General features: G+C 43.5%; 1 protein-coding gene across 1 annotated transcript in view; it reads left to right on the top strand.

The window, feature by feature from the left end:
* LOC123749014 (uncharacterized) overlaps positions 1-23,292 on the top strand; it is a 129,813-nt gene that overhangs the window by 80,626 nt on the left and 25,895 nt on the right. Inside the window, exons 4-6 of the mRNA XM_069329754.1 lie at positions 651-845; positions 6,581-6,742; positions 11,903-12,054. Of these exons, the coding sequence (XP_069185855.1) occupies positions 651-845; positions 6,581-6,742; positions 11,903-12,054 (509 nt within the window). The remainder of the gene's footprint in view (positions 1-650; positions 846-6,580; positions 6,743-11,902; positions 12,055-23,292) is intronic.

Below are 23,292 nucleotides of genomic sequence, written 5' to 3'. Positions count from 1 at the left end.
TGCATAATCGGCTTATGAGACTCAACTCTCCCCTGGGAGTCTAAATGATGTAAATACAGACTTAAAATTGCATTTTGAACAAATATTGTGTTTTCCCCTTTTAGTGCTGAAGAGTACGATAAATCAGTCTTTATTTGTTCAGTGATTTAGTATCAGTTAATTTATTATTTTTAAGGGTAATATTTTTTTTTTTTTTTTTTTTACTTTTGTGACGTGTATTTATTGTTATTTATTTGTCGTGTAACTCTTTATCATGATTTTTTTTTCCATGGTCAACGCTGTTACTCTTTCTTCTCGAATCATGTTAATTCTCATCCTTTTCCATCACCGTCTCACTCGTCATACCTGTCAACTCTACCGTCTGACCATGCCTGCTATGCTTACTGTCCATCCATACCTGTCGTTTTTACCATCCTACCGTCCCTACCATGTTTACCATCCTACCGTCCCTACCATGTTTACCATCCCGCCATGCCTCTGTCCTGTTAATCATCCCACCATCCCTGTCATATGGGACTCCCCTAGAACACGAGTTCGAATCGCCCCATTGCCTCATTTTCATTTATATATCACGTCATTGTGATTTATTTGTGGTCCCCGTGTCATGTTTACCGTCAATATCTGTCATGCCATATGCCTTGTTCCTGCAGTTCCCTCGGGCCCACCCATGATCTTGTGGAGGGGCCACGGGGTAGTAAGCGTCCTGGGGCCCCTGACTGAGGGGGAGAGGGCCCACCTCACCTGTCGGACCGTCGGGGGGCGGCCACCCCCTACACTCACCTGGATACGGCGGGGGCAGCGGCTTCAACCTGTCAGCTACAACACGACCACCGATCCCGCCACAGGTAAAGTGGTGTTGCATGTACTCTGACTATATATCTACTACTGTTGATATCGCAACTTCACTTGCTACGTCTGATGTTGCTATTTGTATTGCCTATAACATAATTAACACTGTTATAATTATAATATAATTGTTATAACATAACACTGCTATTACGCTGAGTTTCACTAATATATATCATATATCATCACGTGAAATGTTAACGGCATGTCATCAAATTTTAATGTTGAAACTAAAGTTAATAACTGACGATGGTACACCTGTTAAATCCTGCCAGTGGGAAGAAAATTATCAGAGAAAAGCGCCAAGCCATTACGACTATGTAGCACTTGGAAGGGGTGAGGATAAGGATTTGGGATGGGACGGGAATGGAATGGAAGGGAAGGAAGGGGGAATCTTGCCTAGAATTTTCACTATTTGCGCCGTTTTCAATAAACCAACTGATTACGATATATATATTTTGTCACGTTCTTTTAGGCTCTAGATTTACCGCTGATCCCGCAGAGCTCTAGAGCGCAGAGCTTAGGTCCGCCTCTAGCTCTTTATCCGTGGATAGTGTCAAATCCTCTACAGTATATCCTTGTTAATTTACAACAAAGGTTCATTAATTATCCTGTCAACAGGTGATAACAACGGTAATGAAATTAATGTTTGGATTACGAGTTGAGTTCACTTGTCACTCAAAGAGGAGTTGTTAATTATTATATGAAGAGATAACAATGATGCTGTAACTCAGGCGGGAAGCTTCGTTAATGTGAAGCCGGAGACAGGTGCGTCCCCCGACAACAGCGCCGGTAGTCACACACGATTGGGACTGGTGAGAGTAACACTTGGGTAAACATTCATGTATATGAATTCACACACACACACACACACACACACACACACACACACACACACACACACACACACACACACACACACACACACACACACACACACACACACACAGGAAGAAAGTGATGTGATGTTAGGAAGTGATGTGGTGGAGGCTGACTCCATACACAGTTTCAAGTGTAGATATGACAGAGCCCGATAGGCTCAGGAATCTGTACACCAGTTGATTGACGGTTGAGAGGCGGGACCAAAGAGCCAGAGCTCAACCCCCGCAAACACAACTAGGTGAGTACAACTAGGTGAGTACACACACACACACACACACACACACACACACACACACACACACGTACAGATATACCGGAGGGCCAAGAATGGGCAACTTTGTGAGAAGAGAAGCAGAGACAGTATGAAAATGACATAGCAAGCAAAGCAAACACCCAAAGCAAAGTGGTTCGAAGCCACATCAGGAGGAAAAAGACTTAAAGAAGGATCAGAAACCCTGTGCTGCCTCCTAAGAAAGTTGGAAATAACTTCAAACAAGACATTTTCAGACACCCAATGTAACATCAATTTGAAAAAAAAGCAGGAAACCTAAAGGCTTATATGCCTAATAAGTATGAGGTCCAAGACGTTGAAAAATATAGTACAAGCGAAAAACGCAGAATATATTATGTGAAGGGCTTTAGTAAAGAGACATTAGCACAAATCTACAGTTGGCACATCCTCAATCACAAGCCACACAAGGCTCTGTGATACTCGTAGTCAACAGACTCGACAGAATAAAGCGGATGTAGTCTACAAGAACGGCCTGAAGGTCATATTGACACAGGGTTCGGCACGAGACTGAGTTACCGGGAAACAGGGGCCGCCGTAGCAACAACGACACCACTAGATAAGGGAACACCTAACTGATGAACGACAAAGAACGACAATTAGAGTGGATTCTCTGACGGGAGAGTGCTAGGACCTGTCTCACTCCAGGAACGGATGGAACCCTTCTCGGTTGATGCCAACAGATGACACATATTGTTCAATAGAGGATCAACACAGGAAGGTTGTATAAAGCCAAAGGATAACATGTACAAAATGCAGGCATTATTCGAAGGCTCTCGGTCAGACTTCAACCCAAGAAACTGTAAGATAATGAGAGATAGAGAGGGAGACCAAAAGAACAGTACAAAAACAGATGTGTAAATAATGATGATTTTGAAAATTAAAAAGGAAAAGGATTTAGAAACAGATATATCAACAAGTCTGTTTACAGAGGCACACATCGGCATAATCACATCAGCGGTATATGTAAATCTTGCAAACATTCGAGTTGCTTTCACATATTTGTATTTCATGCAAACGATGAAATACTGTGGGAACTGGATCTTGCTATATAAGAGATGAGAAGGGGGAGACATAACTGCGACGAACAAAAATCCTAAGGGAACTTCACAAATTTTATAAAGATGCAATGTTTGGGAGGTATACCAGCGGAACCAGAGGCCACTAACGCAAGCAAATTTTGCAGATGAGCGAAAGAGACGAAAGGAAGGATCTCTTTGGCTTGAAAATAACAAATGGAATTAGAGAAGGTAACTGAGTCTAATACCTTATACACCCACATTTAAATATAGATTTGATAGATATCAAGCAATTTTTATTGTATTAGATGACCGACTTCTAAAAAAGGCGGAGGCCAGGAGCTGAAGGTACAAATTTCACGAGGGCACGCGTGCTTACACTCACTTCCCGTCCTCTCTACCACCTCTCTTTCTATTTCTTCCTTCCCTCCCATCTATCTACTTCCACCCCCCCCCTCACCCTCCAATTGCATCTATCTACCTTCTCCTCTCGTTGCATCTGTCTATCACCCTCTCGTGCTTAGTCCATTAAGGCAGCGTCTGGGATGCTCTCGGACGTAGGCTCGAATCCTCGTCACGGCCCTTGTGGATTTGTTCATTTGATGCATCACGCTATTGTGATTTCTGTGTGTATCTCCCTCTCTCTTTTTATGTGTTCCTTGTTCCACTGTTCACGATGTTTCACCCTCGCGGGAAGTCCTTCCCATGATTCCTCGGTCAGTAGCCCTAAGTAACACCTCTGCTGTCCTGCGTTCCTTTCGTTCCGTATATATTCCCCCGTTCCGTACTCTCGTGTTTCGCTGTCCCTTGTTCCACGGTCCATATTTCCTAACTTTTAGCGCCGTTCCATATTTCCTGACGCGAGCTATTGAGGTCTTAGATTTGCTCCAGTGAGGCAATATGCGCTAAATATTCCTAAAAGCCTTTTCTCTAAGTTTCACGAGCGAAATAGCATGAAATTTTGCATATAATTTTCGAAAATTTGCATCACTTATGACATGAAATAAATTCTTTCTGTGTGTTGAAATAAATTCATACATGTTAATACTAGATTTAGTATTTAAATGAACGTCTGTATCTATAAATTTGAATGCCTGTCTGTTTGTTTGCCTGTCTGTCTGTCTGTCTGTCTGTCTGTCTGTCTGTCTGTCTGTCTGTCTGTCTATCTGTCTGTCTGTCTGTCTGTCTGTCTGTCTGTCTGTCTGTCTGTTTGAGGGTGTAGGCCAGATACTTGAGACTAAACTCAGTCAACTATGAACCCTGATTTCTGTGGAGTAAGGGCTCAACATGGTTAGGTCGGAGTTGACACAAGTGAAACGAGTGCCAATTAACATGGTGCATATATGAACCCCCCCCCCCCCCATGATTCTTCGAATATCATATAAACTAGACCTGGAATTATTAAAAAAAAATGTCCGTTTTTTAGTATAATACAAAATATTATTGCTGATATCTACAAAACTGTCAAAAAATTCTACCTTGTTGACCAATCCACACACTAGAAAATGAAGGGACGACGACGAAGTCGATTGGGAGACAACTGACAAGTTGATTGTTGGGTGTTGACAATCATGTTGACAATAAATGTTGGTTGAGACAATCACAATCGACTTGAGAATTGTCCAGGACGGACCGAAACGTCGTCGTCCCTTTATTTTCTAGTGTGTGGATTGGTCAACATACTTCAGCCACGTTACTGTGTCTCATCGCCTGAATTCTACCATGCTTTGCCTGTAATGGTCTGTAATATGTATTCATGAAGGCATACTCTCCACCCACTCATCCCCCAACACCCGCTCACAAACTACTCCTTACCAAGTGTCAGTGTTATGTATCATGCCACGTAACGGACGAGTATATACCCGACAGTGTCATGAACCTCTCTCCCTGCCTTCAGAGTGGCAGTCCTCTACATATTGCTTGCAATGAAAAGAATGAGTGCAGGCGATGAGGCACAGTAATGTGGCTGAAGTACGTTGACCAGACCACACACTAGAAAATGAAGGGACGACGACGTTTCAGTCCGTCCTGGACAATTCTCTAGTCGATTGTGATTGTCTCAACCAACATTCATTGTCAACATGATTGTCAACAACCAACAATCAACTTGTCAGTTGTCTCACAATCGACTTCGTCGTCGTCCCTTCATTTTCTAGTGTATGGATTGGTCATCAAAAGAGAATGAGCGATCTATTTTTCCCCTTACCCCTCTTAAATAATACCTAGAGTCCAGATTGTAGAAGAAATTTACGTAAAATGGAAAATATTCCATAGAAAATTTATAATTGTAATAATGATATTGTATTAATTAATTGTGTTATGTAAAAAGAAAAATTAAAAAATTCTCAGATATATATAGATACTAATATATAATTGTGTGAATAGTTAGACCTAGGTTAGGTGCTTCGGCTCTGTTGATTGATATTAGAATTTGCTGCACGTTAGTAAAGCTAACGTTCAGCGATTCGAACTTATAGAGAACGAGTGATTGTTCGAGAAATGTTCGAATATAATCATCTGTGAGTCGAGAGTGAAGCTGCTGTAACTCTGTAATAGAACTGATTACAGAGTTAGAAGCGGGTCTCCAAGAAGTAGGAAGAGAGTCTCCAAGACCCAATTTTCTTGTTATTGTTCATTATACCATCATCTTCAGTATTATGGGTCCTGCTTAACCATGGTCACCACTTGTCAACACCTGTCAACACCTGTCAACATCTGTCAACACCTGTCAACTTCTTGGGGAAGAAATTTGGACAGAGAGGGGAGGAAAGTATAGGGGAGATGGGAAAAGAGAGAGAATCGGTAAACAGAAGAGAGATAGGGAAGATTGAGAGGGCGCAGAAAAAGGGCAAAAGGGAAAAAGAAAACATATCGATCTTAAAGTAAAAGTAAAAAAAAATATCCAAGCAAAGGTAGGGAGTGTATACTCCCCCTCCCCCTAGCCTAATATATCCTAACTCAATCTACCGCAGCCTAACCCAACCTGGCTTAATATAGCCAAGAAGAACGTAAGTCAGCTTAACCTGACATTGTGTAGTTATTTGAAAACAATTAACATGTGATGCGTCAATGTAGGTTTGGACCAGATATCGGTCCCCGCCTTCTCTCTCTCTCTCTCTCTCTCTCTCTCTCTCTCTCTCTCTCTCTCTCTCTCTCTCTCTCTCTCTCTCTCTCTCTCTCTCTCTCTCTCTCTCTCTCTCTCTCTCTCTCTCTCTCTCTCTCTCTCTCTCTCTCTCTCTCTCTCTCCCTCCCCGACTATATAGAACTTGGAATGGTGGTTAGGATAAGGAATTGGGATGCAACGCGGGGAAACGAATTCCAAACCACTTGTACTGGAAAGTAGAGCGACGGTCTCGCTTCATACAGGCCGGCGTTCAATCCCCGACCGTCTTCAAGTGCTTGAGCACCATTCCTTTCCTCCCCCCATCCCCCCGTCCCATTTCAAATCCTTATCCTGATCCCTTCCAAGTGCTATGTAGTCGTAATGGCTCGGCGCTTCCCCCCTTGATAAATCCCTCCCTTCTCTCTCTCTCTCTCCCTACAGGCACGTTCCGCGTGGAAGCCGCTATAAGCATTGTGGGTAGCCGAGACCTATTGGGCAGCACCCTGTCCTGCCACGCCCACACCTCTCCCCACGCCCACGCCTCCCTGCACGCCCTCGCTGATTTGCTGCCCCAAACAGCCTCCGTCGTCGTTAACGTCACACGTAGGTACAGTGGGTTGTATTTTGGGGGTAAGCAAAGGATTTATCATGAGTAAATGGGTAATGATGAGTAAATAGGTAATGATGAGTAAATAGGTAATGATGAGTAAATAGGTATTGATGAGTAAATAGGTAATGATTAGTAAATAGGTAATAATGAGTAAATGAGTAATGATGAGAAAATGAGTAATGATGAGTAAATAGGTGAGGTGTGATGAGTAAAAGAATGATTCATGATGAGTTAAACGGATTGTTATGAGAAAAGGGGTGATCTATGATGAGTGAAATTTGATGAGTAAAATCGTGTGTTATGATTAATAAAAGAGGGATTTAGGAGGAGTTAATGGGTGATTTATGATGAGTAAAAGGGTGAGTTATAATACATAAACCGTTGAGTTATGATGAGTAAATGGGTAATTTTTTATGAGTAAATGGGCGATATGTGAATCATCCAATCATAATTGGGTGGTTTTTTGAAAAGCAATTGATGGATTTTTTTAAAAATTAGTTAATTGATTTTTTGGAAAAGCAACTAATTGATTTTTTATGAGTAAAATGAGTATTTAATTCGTGAAAAATTGATTCTGGATGAGTAAATTGGGGTTTAATTTGAGTAAAGAGATGATTTGCAATGGATAGCATGAACAATAGAAAATTAATAACTTTTTAATAGGAATGTGGATGACGATCATTTATTTGCGGAAGTAACTGGATAAATATTGCATTACCAATAACGGGGTGTTTAATAACGGAGCTCAGAACAAGAGTATACACTGTGTATATATATATCTCACTGAGGTTATCTTGAGGTTATCTTGAGATAATTTTGGGGCTTTAGTGTCCCCGCGGCCCGGTCCTCGACCAGGCCTCCACCCCCAGGAAGCAGCCCGTGACAGCTGACTAACACCCAGGTACCTATTTTACTGTTAGGTAACAGGGGCATAGGGTGAAAGAAACTCTGCCCATTATTTCTCGCCGGCGCCTGGGATCGAACCCAGGACCACAGGATCACAAGTCCAGCGTGCTGTCCGCTCGGCCGACCGGCTCCCCGAGGTATAGTAAGTCGTTATACACTTTCCTATGTATACCTCCCCCTTCCATATCCATGGCTGAACGAATTATTCATAATGAAACAGAGGGTTCATTCAATATGAACTGTATGTAAAGGGTTGATAATTTATATGTAATTACAGCTGTGAATGCGAGATTATGCACAAGTTTATTTTTGGCAAAATTACAGCAACAATTGCAATTATAAAACTGCTATTATGATTTTGTTTTAATTAATAATAAAATGACTGCAGAGTGTTTTGGCTCAGGACATATTTGATGTTAAAATGGCATTGTCTGCATAGAATAATTTACAATAATGAGGATGAAAAACAATATGAATTTTTGTGAAGCTGAAAATGAGATGTAATCAGGTAGGAAGCCATTATGAGGTTCCCTTTTCTCACCTTACCTAACCTTACCTTACCTCACATCACCTCATCTCATTACACAGGATCTCACTTCACCTCACGAATCTATAACTGTTTAAAGAGAAAAAATATTAACACATATTTGATAATTTTGATAGTACAGAGACAATATTTCAGACAATAAAGAATAAATTACGTAAATACACCTGTGTATGTAGCATATGTGTATAATTATGTAACATACACATATCCAGGCATGAAATCTTTACATTTACCTGGGTAATTATGCATACATACCTGACTATATGAGATGAAGAAAGGGTATGTATAGCAATCAAGAAATGGGCTCATAAGGGATATATATATAGACCAATATGTGATATATATTGAGTGATATATATCACTTTATGATATATATGAATAAGTGATATATATAGACCAATAATATATAGACTTCTCAGTGAATATACACTGAAAGTTTGCAATAGTCCTGGACAATATTTAGTCAGTTTACCTAATGGAAGAGCACTTTTGGATCTGTTTGTCTGTTAATGCGACGTTGGAGAACAGACTTTCGGCATTAGCCTCCCACAACTTTCCATTGTGAATTGTGGTTGCACGACGAGTGTCATAGGGTGGCAGGGACGACCACCCCCCATGCCCCTCATTAAGTAGGGCTGGCTCCTATTCCAACGACTCCTATGACAACTGAAAATGTAGGCTTGATTTGCAATAGATTTTTCAGCTATTTTTTGACGATGGATCAACGTCTCTTACGTTGCTTCAATGTTGATATGTTGATTCAACATTACTCAAACATGTTTTGCCTACAGGAAGAGACAAGGAGTGGAATAAAGGAAGAGAGAAAGGGAGTGAGAATTGGAGAATGGGTGGGAGAAATTGAGGGAAGGAGAATAGGAGAAGGAGAGACAACACAAATCTATCTGTTAAAAGAATGTTCGTCTCCTTGTCCCCCCCCAAGGCCGGAAGCCCGGATACCTGGGACAATAGCCTATTGCGGCTTTGCATGGTGACTGGTGATGTTATGAGGAGTTTCATAGGGTGGTCAGGGGTCAGCTTTTCCCTGTGCCACCCTTGAAGGAGAATCAGCCTTCAAACACACCCTTAACAAGGTCAGCGGTAATGAAATATGCAACCAAACGTCCGCAGAGTTTAGCATTATTTTAAATAATAATGAATGCTGATATTTACATGACAAATAAATGTTTAGATGATAAATGTGCATTCTGGTCACAACCTTTCGATTACAGTGATGTACTTAGTGTGCAGTGAAAATATGGTTACAGTGCAATCTGTCCTCTTGAATTATGCATCGAATTTTGACATTTAAATCCCCCAGCGGACTAAATCATAGCAGCCCACAACCAACTACGTTTTCTATGCATGGATCCATCGGTTAGATTAGGTTAGGTTCATAATAATATGTACATCATTTTTTTAACGTTGTGACAACTTGAGATGCCGGGCTGTGCAGTGATAGAGAGAACAGTAACTATGGTTACAGTGATGTGGCGAGCATGGGAAGGTGTGTTGCGTGGTGTACAAGGAAGGGTGTGTGTATTTAAGGACGCTAGGATGTGGGTGTATGTGTATGGAAACTGGAAGTGTGTATGTGGGCAGAGATAGGAAGGTGGTGTGTGTATGTGTGTGTGTGGAAGGGGGGTGGGAAGGTTGTTTGCATGGGGGATGGGGGGGGGAAGGGATGGAAGTGTATGGAGAGACACCTGAAAGGATACATATCACACAACCAACTTAGTTACCATTAGTATGGCAAAAGCAACTTAAATCGTATAACACAACCAACTTATAGCTATTATTAACATGATACAACAAACTTAGCTATTCTTAATATGACACAACCAGCTTAGCTATTAAGAGACGGACTTATCTATCTCTTAAGAGACGTCTAAAAACATTCTTATCTAACAAATATTGTAAGAACCAGCCTCGATGTTTTTAATAAATGGTTCAATGGCACCTATGAAAGAGAACAATGGGATATATGGCACGAATGGTTGGGAAATATTCAGGGTGAGATGTCATGATGGTTGATTTTTGTTAAAGCTTCGAAATTGGATTTGCTAGCACTGTCATGTACTATTTGGAGGGACTTTTGTGTAGTTGCTGTTGTGTTAGAGAGAGAGAGAGAGAGAGAGAGAGAGAGAGAGAGAGAGAGAGAAAGAGAGAGAGAGAGAGAGAGAGAGAGAGAGAGAGAGAGAGAGAGAGAGAGAGAGAGAGAGAGAGAGAGAGAGAGAGAGAGAGAGAGAGAGAGAGAGTCAAGCATGGTAACTTTTTTTGCTAGAAAGTATCTCATCATTTCATATCTTTGTCGTGTTGTTAAATCTGCTGAGTCCTTGTTAGTCTTTGTCAACCTCGTAACGTGTATATATTGTCTTCTCCTGTTGCCTCTTTACCTCTTCCTCCTTTATTTCCTTCTTCATTTTTTCCTTATTCTCGTACTTTTTACCTCTCCTCTTCCCATTACTTCTCCTACTCCTTTGGATTTCTTAATTCCCTCCCTTCCCCTTTTTCTGCTCCTTCTTCTCCTATTTTTGTTGTCACTACTACTTTTCCTCTTCGTCCTCCCTCTTCCCTCTTTCATCCTCCTTCACTTCCTACTTCTTCTCTTCCTCTCATTAATTCTTCTTCAAATCTTTTATCTCTTTTCTCTCCTTCTCCTCTTCTTCCCTCCTCCTCACTGCTCTCTGCTCGGTAGAGTTGAAGACGGTAGAGCCCCCACATGATAGAGCCCCCCACACGATAGAGCCCCACATGATAGAGCCCCCACACGATAGAGCCCCCACACGGTAGAGCCCCCACACGGTAGAGCCCCCACATGATAGAGCCCCCCACACGATAGACCCCCACACGATAGAGCCCCACATGATAGAGCCCCCACACGGTAGAGCCCCCACACGGTAGAGCCCCCACACGGTAGAGCCCCCACATGGTAGAGCCCCCTCACGATAGAGCCCCCACATGATAGAGCCCCCACACGGTAGAGCCCCCACACGATAGAGCCCCCACACGATAGAGCCCCCACATGATAGAGCCCCCACACGGTAGAGCCCCCACATGGTAGAGCCCCCACATGATAGAGCCCCCACATGATAGAGACCCCCACACAATAGAGCCCCCACATGATAGAGACCCCCACACAATAGAGCCCCCACACGATAGAGCCCCCACACGATAGAGCCCCCACACGGTAGAGCCCCCACACGGTAGAGCCCCCACACGGTAGAGCCCCCACACGGTAGAGCCCCCACACGGTAGAGCCCCCACACGGTAGAGCCCCAACACGGTAGAGCCCCCACACGGTAGAGCCCCCACACGGTAGAGCCCCCACACGGTAGAGCCCCCTCACGATAGAGCCCCCACACGGTAGAGCCCCCACACAGCTCTACACTGCATGTTACCCAACACTAACAAGCTATCAAAAATAAGTCTTTTCTCCATATTAAATCATTTTTCATGCTTATATTTGTTGTGTAATATATGGACAAGTCCACGAAGGTGGCAGCTTTGGGTAATGTATGTTGTCTCTGTCTGTCTGTCTCTCTCTCTCTCTCTCTGTCTCTCTCTCTCTCTCTCTCTCTCTCTCTCTCTCTCTCTCTCTCTCTCTCTCTCTCTCTCTCTCTCTCTCTCTCTCTCTCTCTCTCTCTCTCTCTCTCTCTCTCTCTCTCTCTCTCAGTAACTAATATCAACTGTTTGTTGACAGTGTCGCCGGTGGAGGTGCGGGTAGTGGGCGGCGGTGCGGGCGTGAGGGCGGGTACCACCCTCCGCCTGGTGTGTAGGGCGGCAGGTTCCCACCCACCCGCCCACCTCACCTGGTGGCGCGCCCACGCCCGCCTTCCCCACGTCACCCACGCTGTGAGTATATACACGCCCGTGAGTATACACACGCCCACATCCAAGTCAATCATGTTGTGTGAGGTTATACTCAAGTATATAATCCTGCTGTCTGTATAAATCCTCTTCCCCTTGCCCTCCCTTCCCCCTTTCCTTCTATTTTCCCTTACCTCCTCCCCCTCCCTTCCCCTTTCCTTCCATTCTCCCTTACCTCCTCCCCTCCCTGCCTTTCCCCTCGTCTCTTCTACTCACTCCTCTACCCACACGACGTAAATACAACGTTTTTAGTAACTGTTTATTACGTTTGTGAACGTTATTTCGAAGTAGCAACATTTGGGCAACGTTTTAAACTGAAGAAATTTATATATGTGTTGAAATTACATGTGAATGACTTTATGGATACTCGCGGCTCCTTGAGACCAGAGGCTTAGCTGGCATTCAGAGTTTAAACAAATCTTATGTAAACAACCTTCCAGACTCTAATTTAAGCAACCTTCCTACCCTAGCGTAAACAGGCGTAAACAGGTCCCGTAAACAGGGACATCTTCTACTTCCATAACAATCCCGAATTAGATCTTCTCCCAAACCTATGCATACACCAGGATCAGGCTTCATTAAACACTAACACAAACCCCCCTTACGAAACCTCTACATCTTTCCTTAATCATGGCGGCTTTTATTTACATTTATTAAACAGTTTATAACCTCCGAAGCGCCACGAGGTTGTTTATAACAATAATAACTTTGGCTTGTAAAGTTTCGGAGGTTATATACCGTATAAGCCAAGACAGGAGCCTCCTAGCCTACCATTTTCTGTTAATTACCTCATATGTCAGGTAAGGTATGCTATCGCATACTTCTGAATTAGTTATCCAGCTCTGGCAGATATACTCCTAATTGCATGTTGTGTAGTGGTCCGGCATACTGTGAATCTGTCAATGAGTGCGCGAGAGGATATTTTTATTTTAATATGCTATGTAAACATAGTCCAGTCAACATGCAATTCATCGCTGCTAACATTTTGTGCCGTGTAGGTTGTATATTTTTGTTAATATGTTAATGGTAAGTCTATATAAGGTGAGTGTGATTTTGGTTTCATTTTCTGGTTATCTACTGAGGGGCGTATTGTGTGTGTGTGTGTGTGTGTGTGTGTGTGTGTGTGTGTGTGTGTGTGTGTGTGTGTGTGTGTGTGTGTGTGTGTGTGTGTGTGTGTGTGTGCGTGTGTGTGTGTGTGTTTAGCTCTTGGATCCCGCATTTTTAGCCGTCATTGTCCAATGACTCCTGACCTATATTCATATCCATATCTACTTTTGAAAATGTGACTGGAATTCGCTTCTAAAACCTGCTCCTTTAGTTCATTTAATTCTCCCCTTATTCATATGCTAAGACAAAGCTTTTCAACTAACCACTTTATGCCACATTTGACTCTCATGCTTCTATCCATGCTCCTCTTGTTCTATTGGCATTCATGTTAAATAATTCTTATTTTCCACTCTGTTAATCCCTCTTAAATATTTTATATGTCTCTATCATGTCTACACCTCTCTCTCTCTCTCTCTCTCTCTCTCTCTCTCTCTCTCTCTCTCTCTCTCTCTCTCTCTCTCTCTCTCTCTCTCTCTCTCTCTCTCTCTCTCTCTCTCTCTCTCTCTCTGTCTCTCTGTCTCTCTCTCTCTCTCTCTCTCTCTCTCTCTCTCTCTCTCTCTCTCTCTCTCTCTCTCTCTCTCTCTCTCTCTCTCTCTCTCTCTCTCTCTCTCTCTCTCTCTCTCTCTCTCTCTCTCTCTCTCCTAGTGGTTATCATGTCACAAGTATTTCCTCTTCAATCCAGTGCCGTGAGGATTAATTCCTATAGTGTTTCCTCGTCTCTTATGCGCCTTTGGACCGGGCGCTGCATATTCTAGAATTGGTCTCACGTATGTGGTGTACAAGGATCCTGAACGACTCCTTGTGCAGGTTCCTGGAGACAGTTGCCATGCTATTCAGTCCTGCATATGCTGCTGATGGCATACAGTTGGTGTGGGATACGAGAGGCGAGTTCGGTTTAATATATAGTTGTCTTCTTTGTTTTGATATTTGACTCCTGGAGGGTTCCCCACTCCAGTTTGTTCCTTATGTCTCCACCCTCTTCTTCCCTGCAACCATCTTCATTACCTTGCACTTGCTGTAGTTAAACTCTAGAATGTCCTTGTTAGACTTTTTTCAAAGTATGAATAGGTCTTTTTTGCATCATCTAGCAGTCTTCTTCCAGATTTATTCTCCTCATAATGTGTCACAAATCAGCAAATATTTAATATGAGGAGCATTGTCTCTCGGTGATTTTTGTTCACAAATAAACTCTAAACATTTCTGGCTTCTGAACTTATCTTATATAAGATAAATATATAAGATTTATATATCTTACTTATATATATATACTTATATATAAATATATAAGATTTATATTTATATATAAGATTAATATATAGATTTATATAAGATATTTATATAAGATTTATATAGATAAATAAGATGAATTTATCCCACTGTAAAATTTCTCGTCTTCTTTTCGTCTGTGTCTGAGGAATTTATATTTCCCTGTCAGAGAACTCCGTCAAAATCCTTATTCATAAGTCAGGATTTTTGCTGCCCCTGAATCCACGCCCAATGTTCTTTTTTTTTCCTTTTTTTTTCTACCTGTCAATATAATTATAAGATGTGCAGATTAGAGGAGATTGTAAATATTGTAAATGAAAAAAACAAATCCCAATAAGGGCTGTGTAACACCTTTGTGTGTCCTGTGTAATCTGTTTTGCGCTAAAAAAAAATTAACCCATCCACCCAGCTGTCAAGGATGCCTGACAGTTGAGTGGACAGCGCTTCAGATTCGGAGTCCTGAGGTTCCGGGTTCGATCCCCGGTGGAGGCGGAGACAAATTGGGCAAAATATTTCTTTCACCCTGATGCATCTGTTACCTAGCAGTAAATAGGTACCTGGGAGTTAGACAGCTGTTACGGGCTGCTTCCCGAAGGGGGGGGGGGCGGTGTAACAAAAAGTAGGCCTGATCGAGGACCGGGCCGCGGGGACGCTAAGCTCCGAAATCATCTCAAGATAATCTCAAGAAGATCCTGGTTGTTACATCATTAAAGTCACAAAGTCCCTTCTCAAGTAGTCTCTCTCTAACAACTTTGACTCGTAGGGGATGCTGTAGCCCTGTTGTTTTCATTGCCAGCTGTTAAGCCTCTCCTTTTGAACTTTACCAATTGCCATCTTCTATCGTTTTGGTAATTCTCCAAATTCAAGCATAATGAATTCTGCTTCCTTTCTTCTTAAAGGGGTTTCAGCTCCCTCTCTTAGTATCTACAGTGACATCTTTTGTGATTCTATGGCCTTTGTAATGCCTAATTCCAGCAAGTGCTTGCTTTCTTTTTTCTCTGATAATCTGAAAGTAGTCCAATGCTGCTTGGATTGACACCGACCCTTTCGGTTCTGGCAACTCCCCTTGATCTATTGGGAAGATCTCTTTCAATCCTCTACTGAATTCCTCACCCACGTACTTTTAATTTGCTGTGAATATATTCTCCCCTGTGTGTGTGTGTGTGTGTGTGTGTGTGTGTGTGTGTGTGTGTGTGTGTGTGTGTGTGTGTGTGTGTGTGTGTGTGTGTGTGTGTGTGTGTGTGTGTGTGTGTGTGTGTGTGTGTGTGTGTGTGTGTGTGTGTGTGTGTGTGTGTGTGTGCTCACCTATTTGTACTCACCTATTTGTACTCACCTATTTGTGCTTGCAGGATAGAGCATTGACTCTTTGTGTGTGTGTGTGTGTGTGTGTGTGTGTGTGTGTGTGTGTGTGTGTGTGTGTGTGTGTGTGTGTGTGTGTGTGTGTGCACGCGGGTGTGTGTGTGTGTGTGTGTGTGAGTGTATTAGGTAAAATTTTACCGATATTAAATGATAACTTAGGTAATATTTGAGTAAATCAATATGTGACATTTGTAAAAATAATACACAAGATCCAAAGAAACAACAGCGAAAAAATAAGAAACTGTCCCTATTATCATAGCCGAGTCTTGCCAATTAGATGGTTTGAGGTAGACTTCCTATCATCTACCAGAGAGGTGAAGTCCTTTTTGAAACACTTTTGAATATACTGAGAGCTTGAGTTTTTGGCCACTATATCTTTCTGTGAGTTTCTCTCTCTCTCTCTCTCTCTCTCTCTCTCTCTCTCTCTCTCTCTCTCTCTCTCTCTCTCTCTCTCTCTCTCTCTCTCTCTCTCTCTCTCTCTCTCTCTCTCTCTCTCTCTCCCTGTCTCTCTCTCTCTCTCTCTCTCTCTCTCTCTCTCTCCCTGTCTCTCTCTCTCTCTCTCTCTCTCTCTCTCTCTCTCTCTCTCTCTCTCTCTCTCTCTCTCTCTCTCTCTCTCTCTCTCTCTCTCTCTCTCTCTCTCTCTCTCTCTCTCTCTCTCTCTCTCTCTCTCTCTCTCTCTCTCTCTCTCTCTCTCTCTCTCTCTCTCTCTCTCTCTCTCTCTCTCTCTCTCTCTCTCTCTCTCTCTCTCTCTCTCTCTCTCTCTCTCCTCTCTCTCTCTCTCTCTCTCTCTCTCTCTCTCTCTCTCTCTCTCTCTCTCTCTCTCTCTCTCTCTCTCTCTCTCTCTCTCTCTCTCTCTCTCTCTCTCCTCTCTCTCTCTCTCTCTCTCTCTCTCTCTCTCTCTCTCTCCTCTCTCTCTCTCTCTCTCTCTCTCTCTCTCTCTCTCTCTCTCTCTCTCTCTCTCTCTCTCTCTCTCTCTCTCTCTCTCTCTCTCTCTCTCTCTCTCTCTCTCTCTCTCTCTCTCTCTCTCTCTCTCTCTCTCTCTCTCTCTCTCTCTCTCTCTCTCTCTCTCTCTCTCTCTCTCTCTCTCTCTCTCTCTCTCTCTCTCTCTCTCTCTCTCTCTCTCTCTCTCTCTCTCTCTCTCTCTCTCTCTCTCTCTCTCTCTCTCTCTCTCTCTCTCTCTCTCTCTCTCTCTCTCTCTCTCTCTCTCTCTCTCTCTCTCTCTCTCTCTCTCTCTCTCTCTCTCTCTCTCTCTCTCTCTCTCTCTCTCTCTCTCTCTCTCTCTCTCTCTCTCTCTCTCTCTCTCTCTCTCTCTCTCTCTCTCTCTCTCTCTCTCTCTCTCTCTCTCTCTCTCTCTCTCTCTCTCTCTCTCTCTCTCTCTCTCTCTCTCTCTCTCTCTCTCTCTCTCTCTCTCTCTCTCTCTCTCTCTCTCTCTCTCTCTCTCTCTCTCTCTCTCTCTCTCTCTCTCTCTCTCTCTCTCTCTCCCTGTCTCTCTCTCTCTCTCTCTCTCTCCCTCTCTCTCTCTCTCTCCCTGTCTCTCTCTCTCTCTCTCTCTCCCTCTCTCTCTCTCTCTCTCTCTCTCTCTCTCTCTCTCTCTCCCTCTCTCTCTCTCTCTCTCTCTCTCCCTCTCTCTCTCTCTCTCTCTCTCTCTCTCCCTCTCTCTCTCTCTCTCTCTCAGTGTACTGGGAAGCCACCAATATCCAGCCCAATAAGAAGAACTATCAGATCTAAATTGAGGTTGAAAATTCTTCATCATCTTTCACAAATTGTTTATTGTCTTCCCTTCCACGATTTAGGAAAGAAAATCTCGGTTGTTAGTCCCACTGTGTGGTACTTGAGAAAGTTTGTGTTTATAGAGACCATTGTGATAACTTTTAAAGAGTAAGAGGAGGGTAAGAGCTGAAAAGAGTTAGTAGATAGGAAAGGGTTGGAGGATGCTTGGAGGATAGAACATAGAGAGAGAGAGAGGAGTTGAGTGGCAAGGGGATGGGTATAAGGGAGTAGGAATGTTGGAATAGTGAGAGAAAGGGGATGGGATAGGTAAGTCTCCGACCGGATATGAGCTTATATTTTTGTTGATAGTGTTTTAATACGAGCTGTTGGGTTTAACCCCTGGCACTGTGGCCACACACACACACACAGTGTTATACCCTACAGCTGTGTGAAGATCCGGCACCCTTTTCCTATACATAGTGCCTTACAATGCATCTGAGATGGGTCCTGGCACTTCCTCCTCCTCCTCCTCTTCCCACTTCTAACAATTCATTTCCCTTTCTTTCCCACATCTCCTCTCACCCTCCGGGGGACTTTTCCTTTTCTGTAATTCCATGAGGGCAATTTGTTTTAGGTGTGAGGGGTTCTTGGTTCCTTTTTTAAACAAGCTTAGCTACACACTACTACCTGCTGCTACCTTATTCAACTTGAGGGATTACAAAAGAATGCATCAAGAGCTAGTTATGAGTTCATCTAATATCTCTTATTTCATATGGCGGTTAGTCAAATATGTGGAATGAGAACACATAAGATGCGAATCAAGTCTCCTATGCCTTCACACTCTGGGTGCAGCACGAGAATATCTCCCGGTATTCGTGAGTGTATGAAGTAGTTACAGAGCTCAACATATCTCATACCATTTGGTCTAACATCACTGATAACAGAGCACTCATAAATATAGTGTTGGAGAGTGTAGACTATACTCTTGGTCGCATTTTTTACAAGTGGAGTGCTCACCGTTGGGGGATGCTTTACCACCTGCCACCTGTCATAGGTATTGCTATCCCAGCCAGACTCTGGCAATTACAATGTCACTGTAACAATGTCACTGTCTTGTGACAGTGTTTTCTGGTGTCCGTACATATTGAACTCCATTGTAAACATTTAACAACTCTTTATATTAGTGAGTTCTGCCCGTTGACTGTGTCAGCCTTTGTTATCTGAAATAGTGTAGTGTTGACAAAGTGGAGACTGCAATACCAAGGTCTAGCTCAATTTCAGGTTTATCACTTGCAGCTTTACCTGAGTTTGTCAGTCGGTAGGAGAGAGGCCGAAACAGTTCCCTCTACTATCTGTTTCACGGGGAAACTTGGGTTTCACATTTTCTATGCTAAACCCCCAAGTTTACCAGTGTGTGTGTGTGTGTGTGTGTGTGTGTGTGTGTGTGTGTGTGTGTGTGTGTGTGTGTGTGTGTGTGTGTGTGTGTGTGTGTGTGTGTGTGTGTGTGTGTGTGTGTGTTTGTGTGATACAGTGTTTTCTATGTAATGGTACATGTGGTACGGTGTTTTCTATGGTACAGCAGGTTATTTATGAATCCCGTCTGGTACAGTAATGTCTGTGTGGCAGGTTTATATTTTGCTGTTGGAGAAAGGTGGGGGGGGGGTGAATGTTTGTTTGGAGGGGAGACGCGTAGTGATTTCTGTTTGTGTGTAAATGTTTGTGTTTTGTGTTTGTGTTCAGATAGTGTTTATGTAGCAACTTATTTGTATTCTACTATTGGAGGTTGAATTTCAGATCTTGGGTCCGGCCTATCAAGAATACAGAGAAGGGGAGAGAAAGAAAGAGAGAGAGAGAGAGAGAGAGAGAGAGAGAGAGAGAGAGAGAGAGAGAGAGAGAGAGAGAGAGAGTAGACAAGCCAGCTGTGCAGCCTTCACACTCTTCAACAAGTTTATAAAATGTTCTGCAAACTCCCCCTCATGGGGGGGGGGAGGAAGATATTCACGAGAAAAAAAAGGAAATATGCAAACATTGTCTCATTACAGACTAAATAGCACTCTGAACGCACTGTATATGCAAATGAGCGTTCACAACCGGAAGCAAACTTTGCCCCCCGTCATGAACGACGGACATTCAGATCTTCCTCAAAACTACCGGAACGGCCAAAGTTGGGGAGAAGGGAGGGGAAAAAATGCCTAAAGCTCTCACTAGATGGCACTATACGGATGATCGAGAAGGCGCTCTGGAAACGATTATTGGATTATTTGTGATTATTTTTTCCTCCCAATCCCCCCCCCCTTGCCATAGTTTCGTTCTCATTCTTATGTCTTATCTATATTCATTCTTATTGTCTTATCTATGTACGGTCTCAGATGTGAGATTGGTTTTTTCTCATTTTGATTGGTCTCTTCATGAAGTTGACCAGACCACACACTAGAAGGTGAAGGGACGACGACGTTTCGGTCCGTCCTGGACCATTCTCAAGTCGAGTGTGAAGATTAAGTAGATGCAGGCAATAAATAGGCTAGAGAGAGAGAGAAGTGAGGAGCAAAGTGTAGTAGAGGAGATAGTAGTAGGAATAAGAATTGCAGAGGGTATCTTCATGAAGTTTTTTTTTTTACTTTTATAAGTATTCATTAGAGTTTCAAAGGAGATGAAACTGAGATGAACAAGTTCTCGTTCAGCATCTCTGACAGCATCTATCCCTCTCACCCTCCATCTCCTCTCTTCTATCCTCCCACTCTCTATCCCTCCCCTTTTCCAACCTTACAACCTCTGTCATCCACTTCTTCATTCTTCCTTCTATCCCTTCTTCCCTATCTCCTACCATCCCTAGCTCAGATTCCCTACCTCTCTCCCTATCAATCCCTCAATCACTCTCTGTTCCTCTGTCTATCCATCAGATGAGTCCCCCCACTCCTATAGTTGGGGGCCCAAGAGCTTGGATCCACTCGAGGCCACTAAAGCTCCACAATATATGTATATATTTCCAAGATGAAATACAGACCAGGAACATCACCAGGGAAAACGCCTCGAGTCTGAAACATGACGTAAACACAAGTACACAAGCATCTGTGTGTGTGTGTGTGTGTGTGTGTGTGTGTGTGTGTGTGTGTGTGTGTGTGTGTGTGTGTGTGTGTGTGTGTGTGTGTGTGTGTGTGTGTGTGTACTCACCTAGTTGTACTCACCTAGTTGTGTTTGCGGGGGTTGAGCTCTGGCTCTTTGGTCCCGCCTCTCAACCGTCAATCAACAGGTGTACAGGTTCCTGAGCCTATTGGGCTCTATCATATCTACACTTGAAACTGTGTATGGAGTCAGCCTCCACCACATCACTTCCTAATGCATTCCATTTGTCAACCACTCTGACACTAAAAAAGTTCTTTCTAATATCTCTGTGGCTCATTTGGGCACTCAGTTTCCACCTGTGTCCCCTTGTGCGTGTTCCCCTTGTGTTAAATAGACTGTCTTTATCTACCCTATCAATTCCCTTCAGAATCTTGAATGTGGTGATCATGTCCCCCCTAACTCTTCTGTCTTCCAGCGAAGTGAGGTTTAATTCCCGTAGTCTCTCCTCGTAGCTCATACCTTTCAGCTCGGGTACTAGTCTGGTGGCAAACCTTTGAACCTTTTCCAGTTTAGTCTTATCCTTGACTAGATATGGACTCCATGCTGGGGCTGCATACTCCAGGATTGGCCTGACATATGTGGTATACAAAGTTCTGAATGATTCTTTACACAAGTTTCTGAATGCCGTTCGTATGTTGGCCAGCCTGGCATATGCCACTGATGTTATCCGCTTGATATGTGCTGCAGGAGACAGGTCTGGCGTGATATCAACCCCCAAGTCTTTTTCCTTCTCTGACTCCTGAAGAATTTCCTCTCCCAGATGATACCTTGTATCTGGCCTCCTGCTCCCTACACCTATCTTCATTACATTACATTTGGTTGGGTTAAACTCTAACAACCATTTGTTCGACCATTCCTTCAGCTTGTCTAGGTCTTCTTGAAGCCTCAAACAGTCCTCTTCTGTTTTAATCCTTCTCATAATTTTAGCATCGTCCGCAAACATTGAGAGAAATGAGTCGATACCCTCCGGGAGATCATTTACATATATCAGAAACAAGATAGGACCGAGTACAGAGCCCTGTGGGACTCCACTGGTGACTTCACGCCAATCGGAGGTCTCACCCATCACCGTAACTCTCGGCTTCCTATTGCTTAGATACTCCCTTATCCACTGGAGCACCTTACCAGCTACACCTGCCTGTCTCTCCAGCTCCAGTGTGTGTGGGTGTGTGTGTGTGTCTTTGTGTGTGTGTGTATGTGAGTGAATGCTGTCGAACACTCACCTTCAGACTCACGTGTGTGTTTAAAATACATGTGAGGAAGCTTACTCACCATACGAAGCTCTTTGGCCAGTGAGAGCAAGCTTAGTTTAGCTACCAAACACACACACACACAAACACACTCACACACACACACAAACACACTCACACACACACACACAAACACACACACACACACAAACACACTCACACACACACACAAACACACTCACACACACACACACACACACACACACACACACACACACACACACACACACACACACACACACACACACACACACACACACACACACACACACACAAACACACTCACACACACACACACACACACAAACACACTCACACACACACACAAACACACACACACACACACAAACACACTCACACACACACACAAACACACTCACACACACACACACACACACACACACACACACACACACACACACACACAAACACACTCACACACACACTCATCGTGTCAGCAAGGCGGACAGTCCGCCTTCTATCATAACTCACTCTATTATTCCGGATTTCTAATGCCTTTCCCATCACCTGCACCTTTTCATTCCCCTCACACCCCCACCCACCCTCATTCTCCCCCATAATGTGTCCTAATATGATCTCATAATCTTACTTGCCCTCCATCCTTCCCACTCCCTCCCTAATCTCAAATTTTCTTTCCTCCTTCCATTCGGTCGGCGTTCAATCCCCGATCATCCGAAGTGGTTGGGCATCCTTCGTTTTTCCCCGTCCTATACCAAATCCTTATCCTGATCCCTTCCCAGGTGCTGTATATAGTCGTTATGGCTTGGCATTTATTCCTGATAGTTCCATTCCCTTCCCCCTTTCCCTTCCCTGCCCTCCCCTTTGCCCCTTCTCACCCCCCTCTTCCCCTTCCCCTCCTGTGTCCCCTCTTCCCCTTTCCCCCCCTTTCTCTACCCTACCCTCCCTACCCCTCTATGCATGCCAGTCATCAGCCGTATTAATGAAATATTTTCTCTGTGGACCCAAGGTATTGGTTTTGCTTTCATATTAACGAGGAGAGGGGGGGGATTGCCCCCTCCCCCCCCTCTCTCTCAGCCAACGGCAAGGGTGATTCAACGGTCAATTGTTAAGCTTATCGGGTCCCGTTAGTCAACGGCCAACGGCGTGGCTGTCTCAACGGTAACTTGAGCCGTTACTGTTATTATCCAATGACCAATTTCCATGAGGCGACAGGTAACGGTTAATTAACTACCCGATCTCAATTCCCTAATTATAATTAATTATTGCACTTGTAATTAAGGTTCATCTCCCACTTAATAGGCATTTAGGAAGGTTGCTATTGTCTCTAACAGGCACTAAGAGAAGCCTCTTCCCTTACCAGGCATTTAGAAAGGTTTCTTCCCCCCTCCCCCTCTAACAGGAGATAGAGAGGCTTTTATTCCCCCCC

This window comes from Procambarus clarkii, chromosome 23 (assembly GCF_040958095.1).
Source record: "Procambarus clarkii isolate CNS0578487 chromosome 23, FALCON_Pclarkii_2.0, whole genome shotgun sequence".
Classification (NCBI taxonomy): domain Eukaryota; kingdom Metazoa; phylum Arthropoda; class Malacostraca; order Decapoda; family Cambaridae; genus Procambarus; species Procambarus clarkii.
The sequence above is the reverse complement of the archived record's forward strand: the minus strand, read 5'-3'. Positions and strand labels throughout refer to the sequence as shown.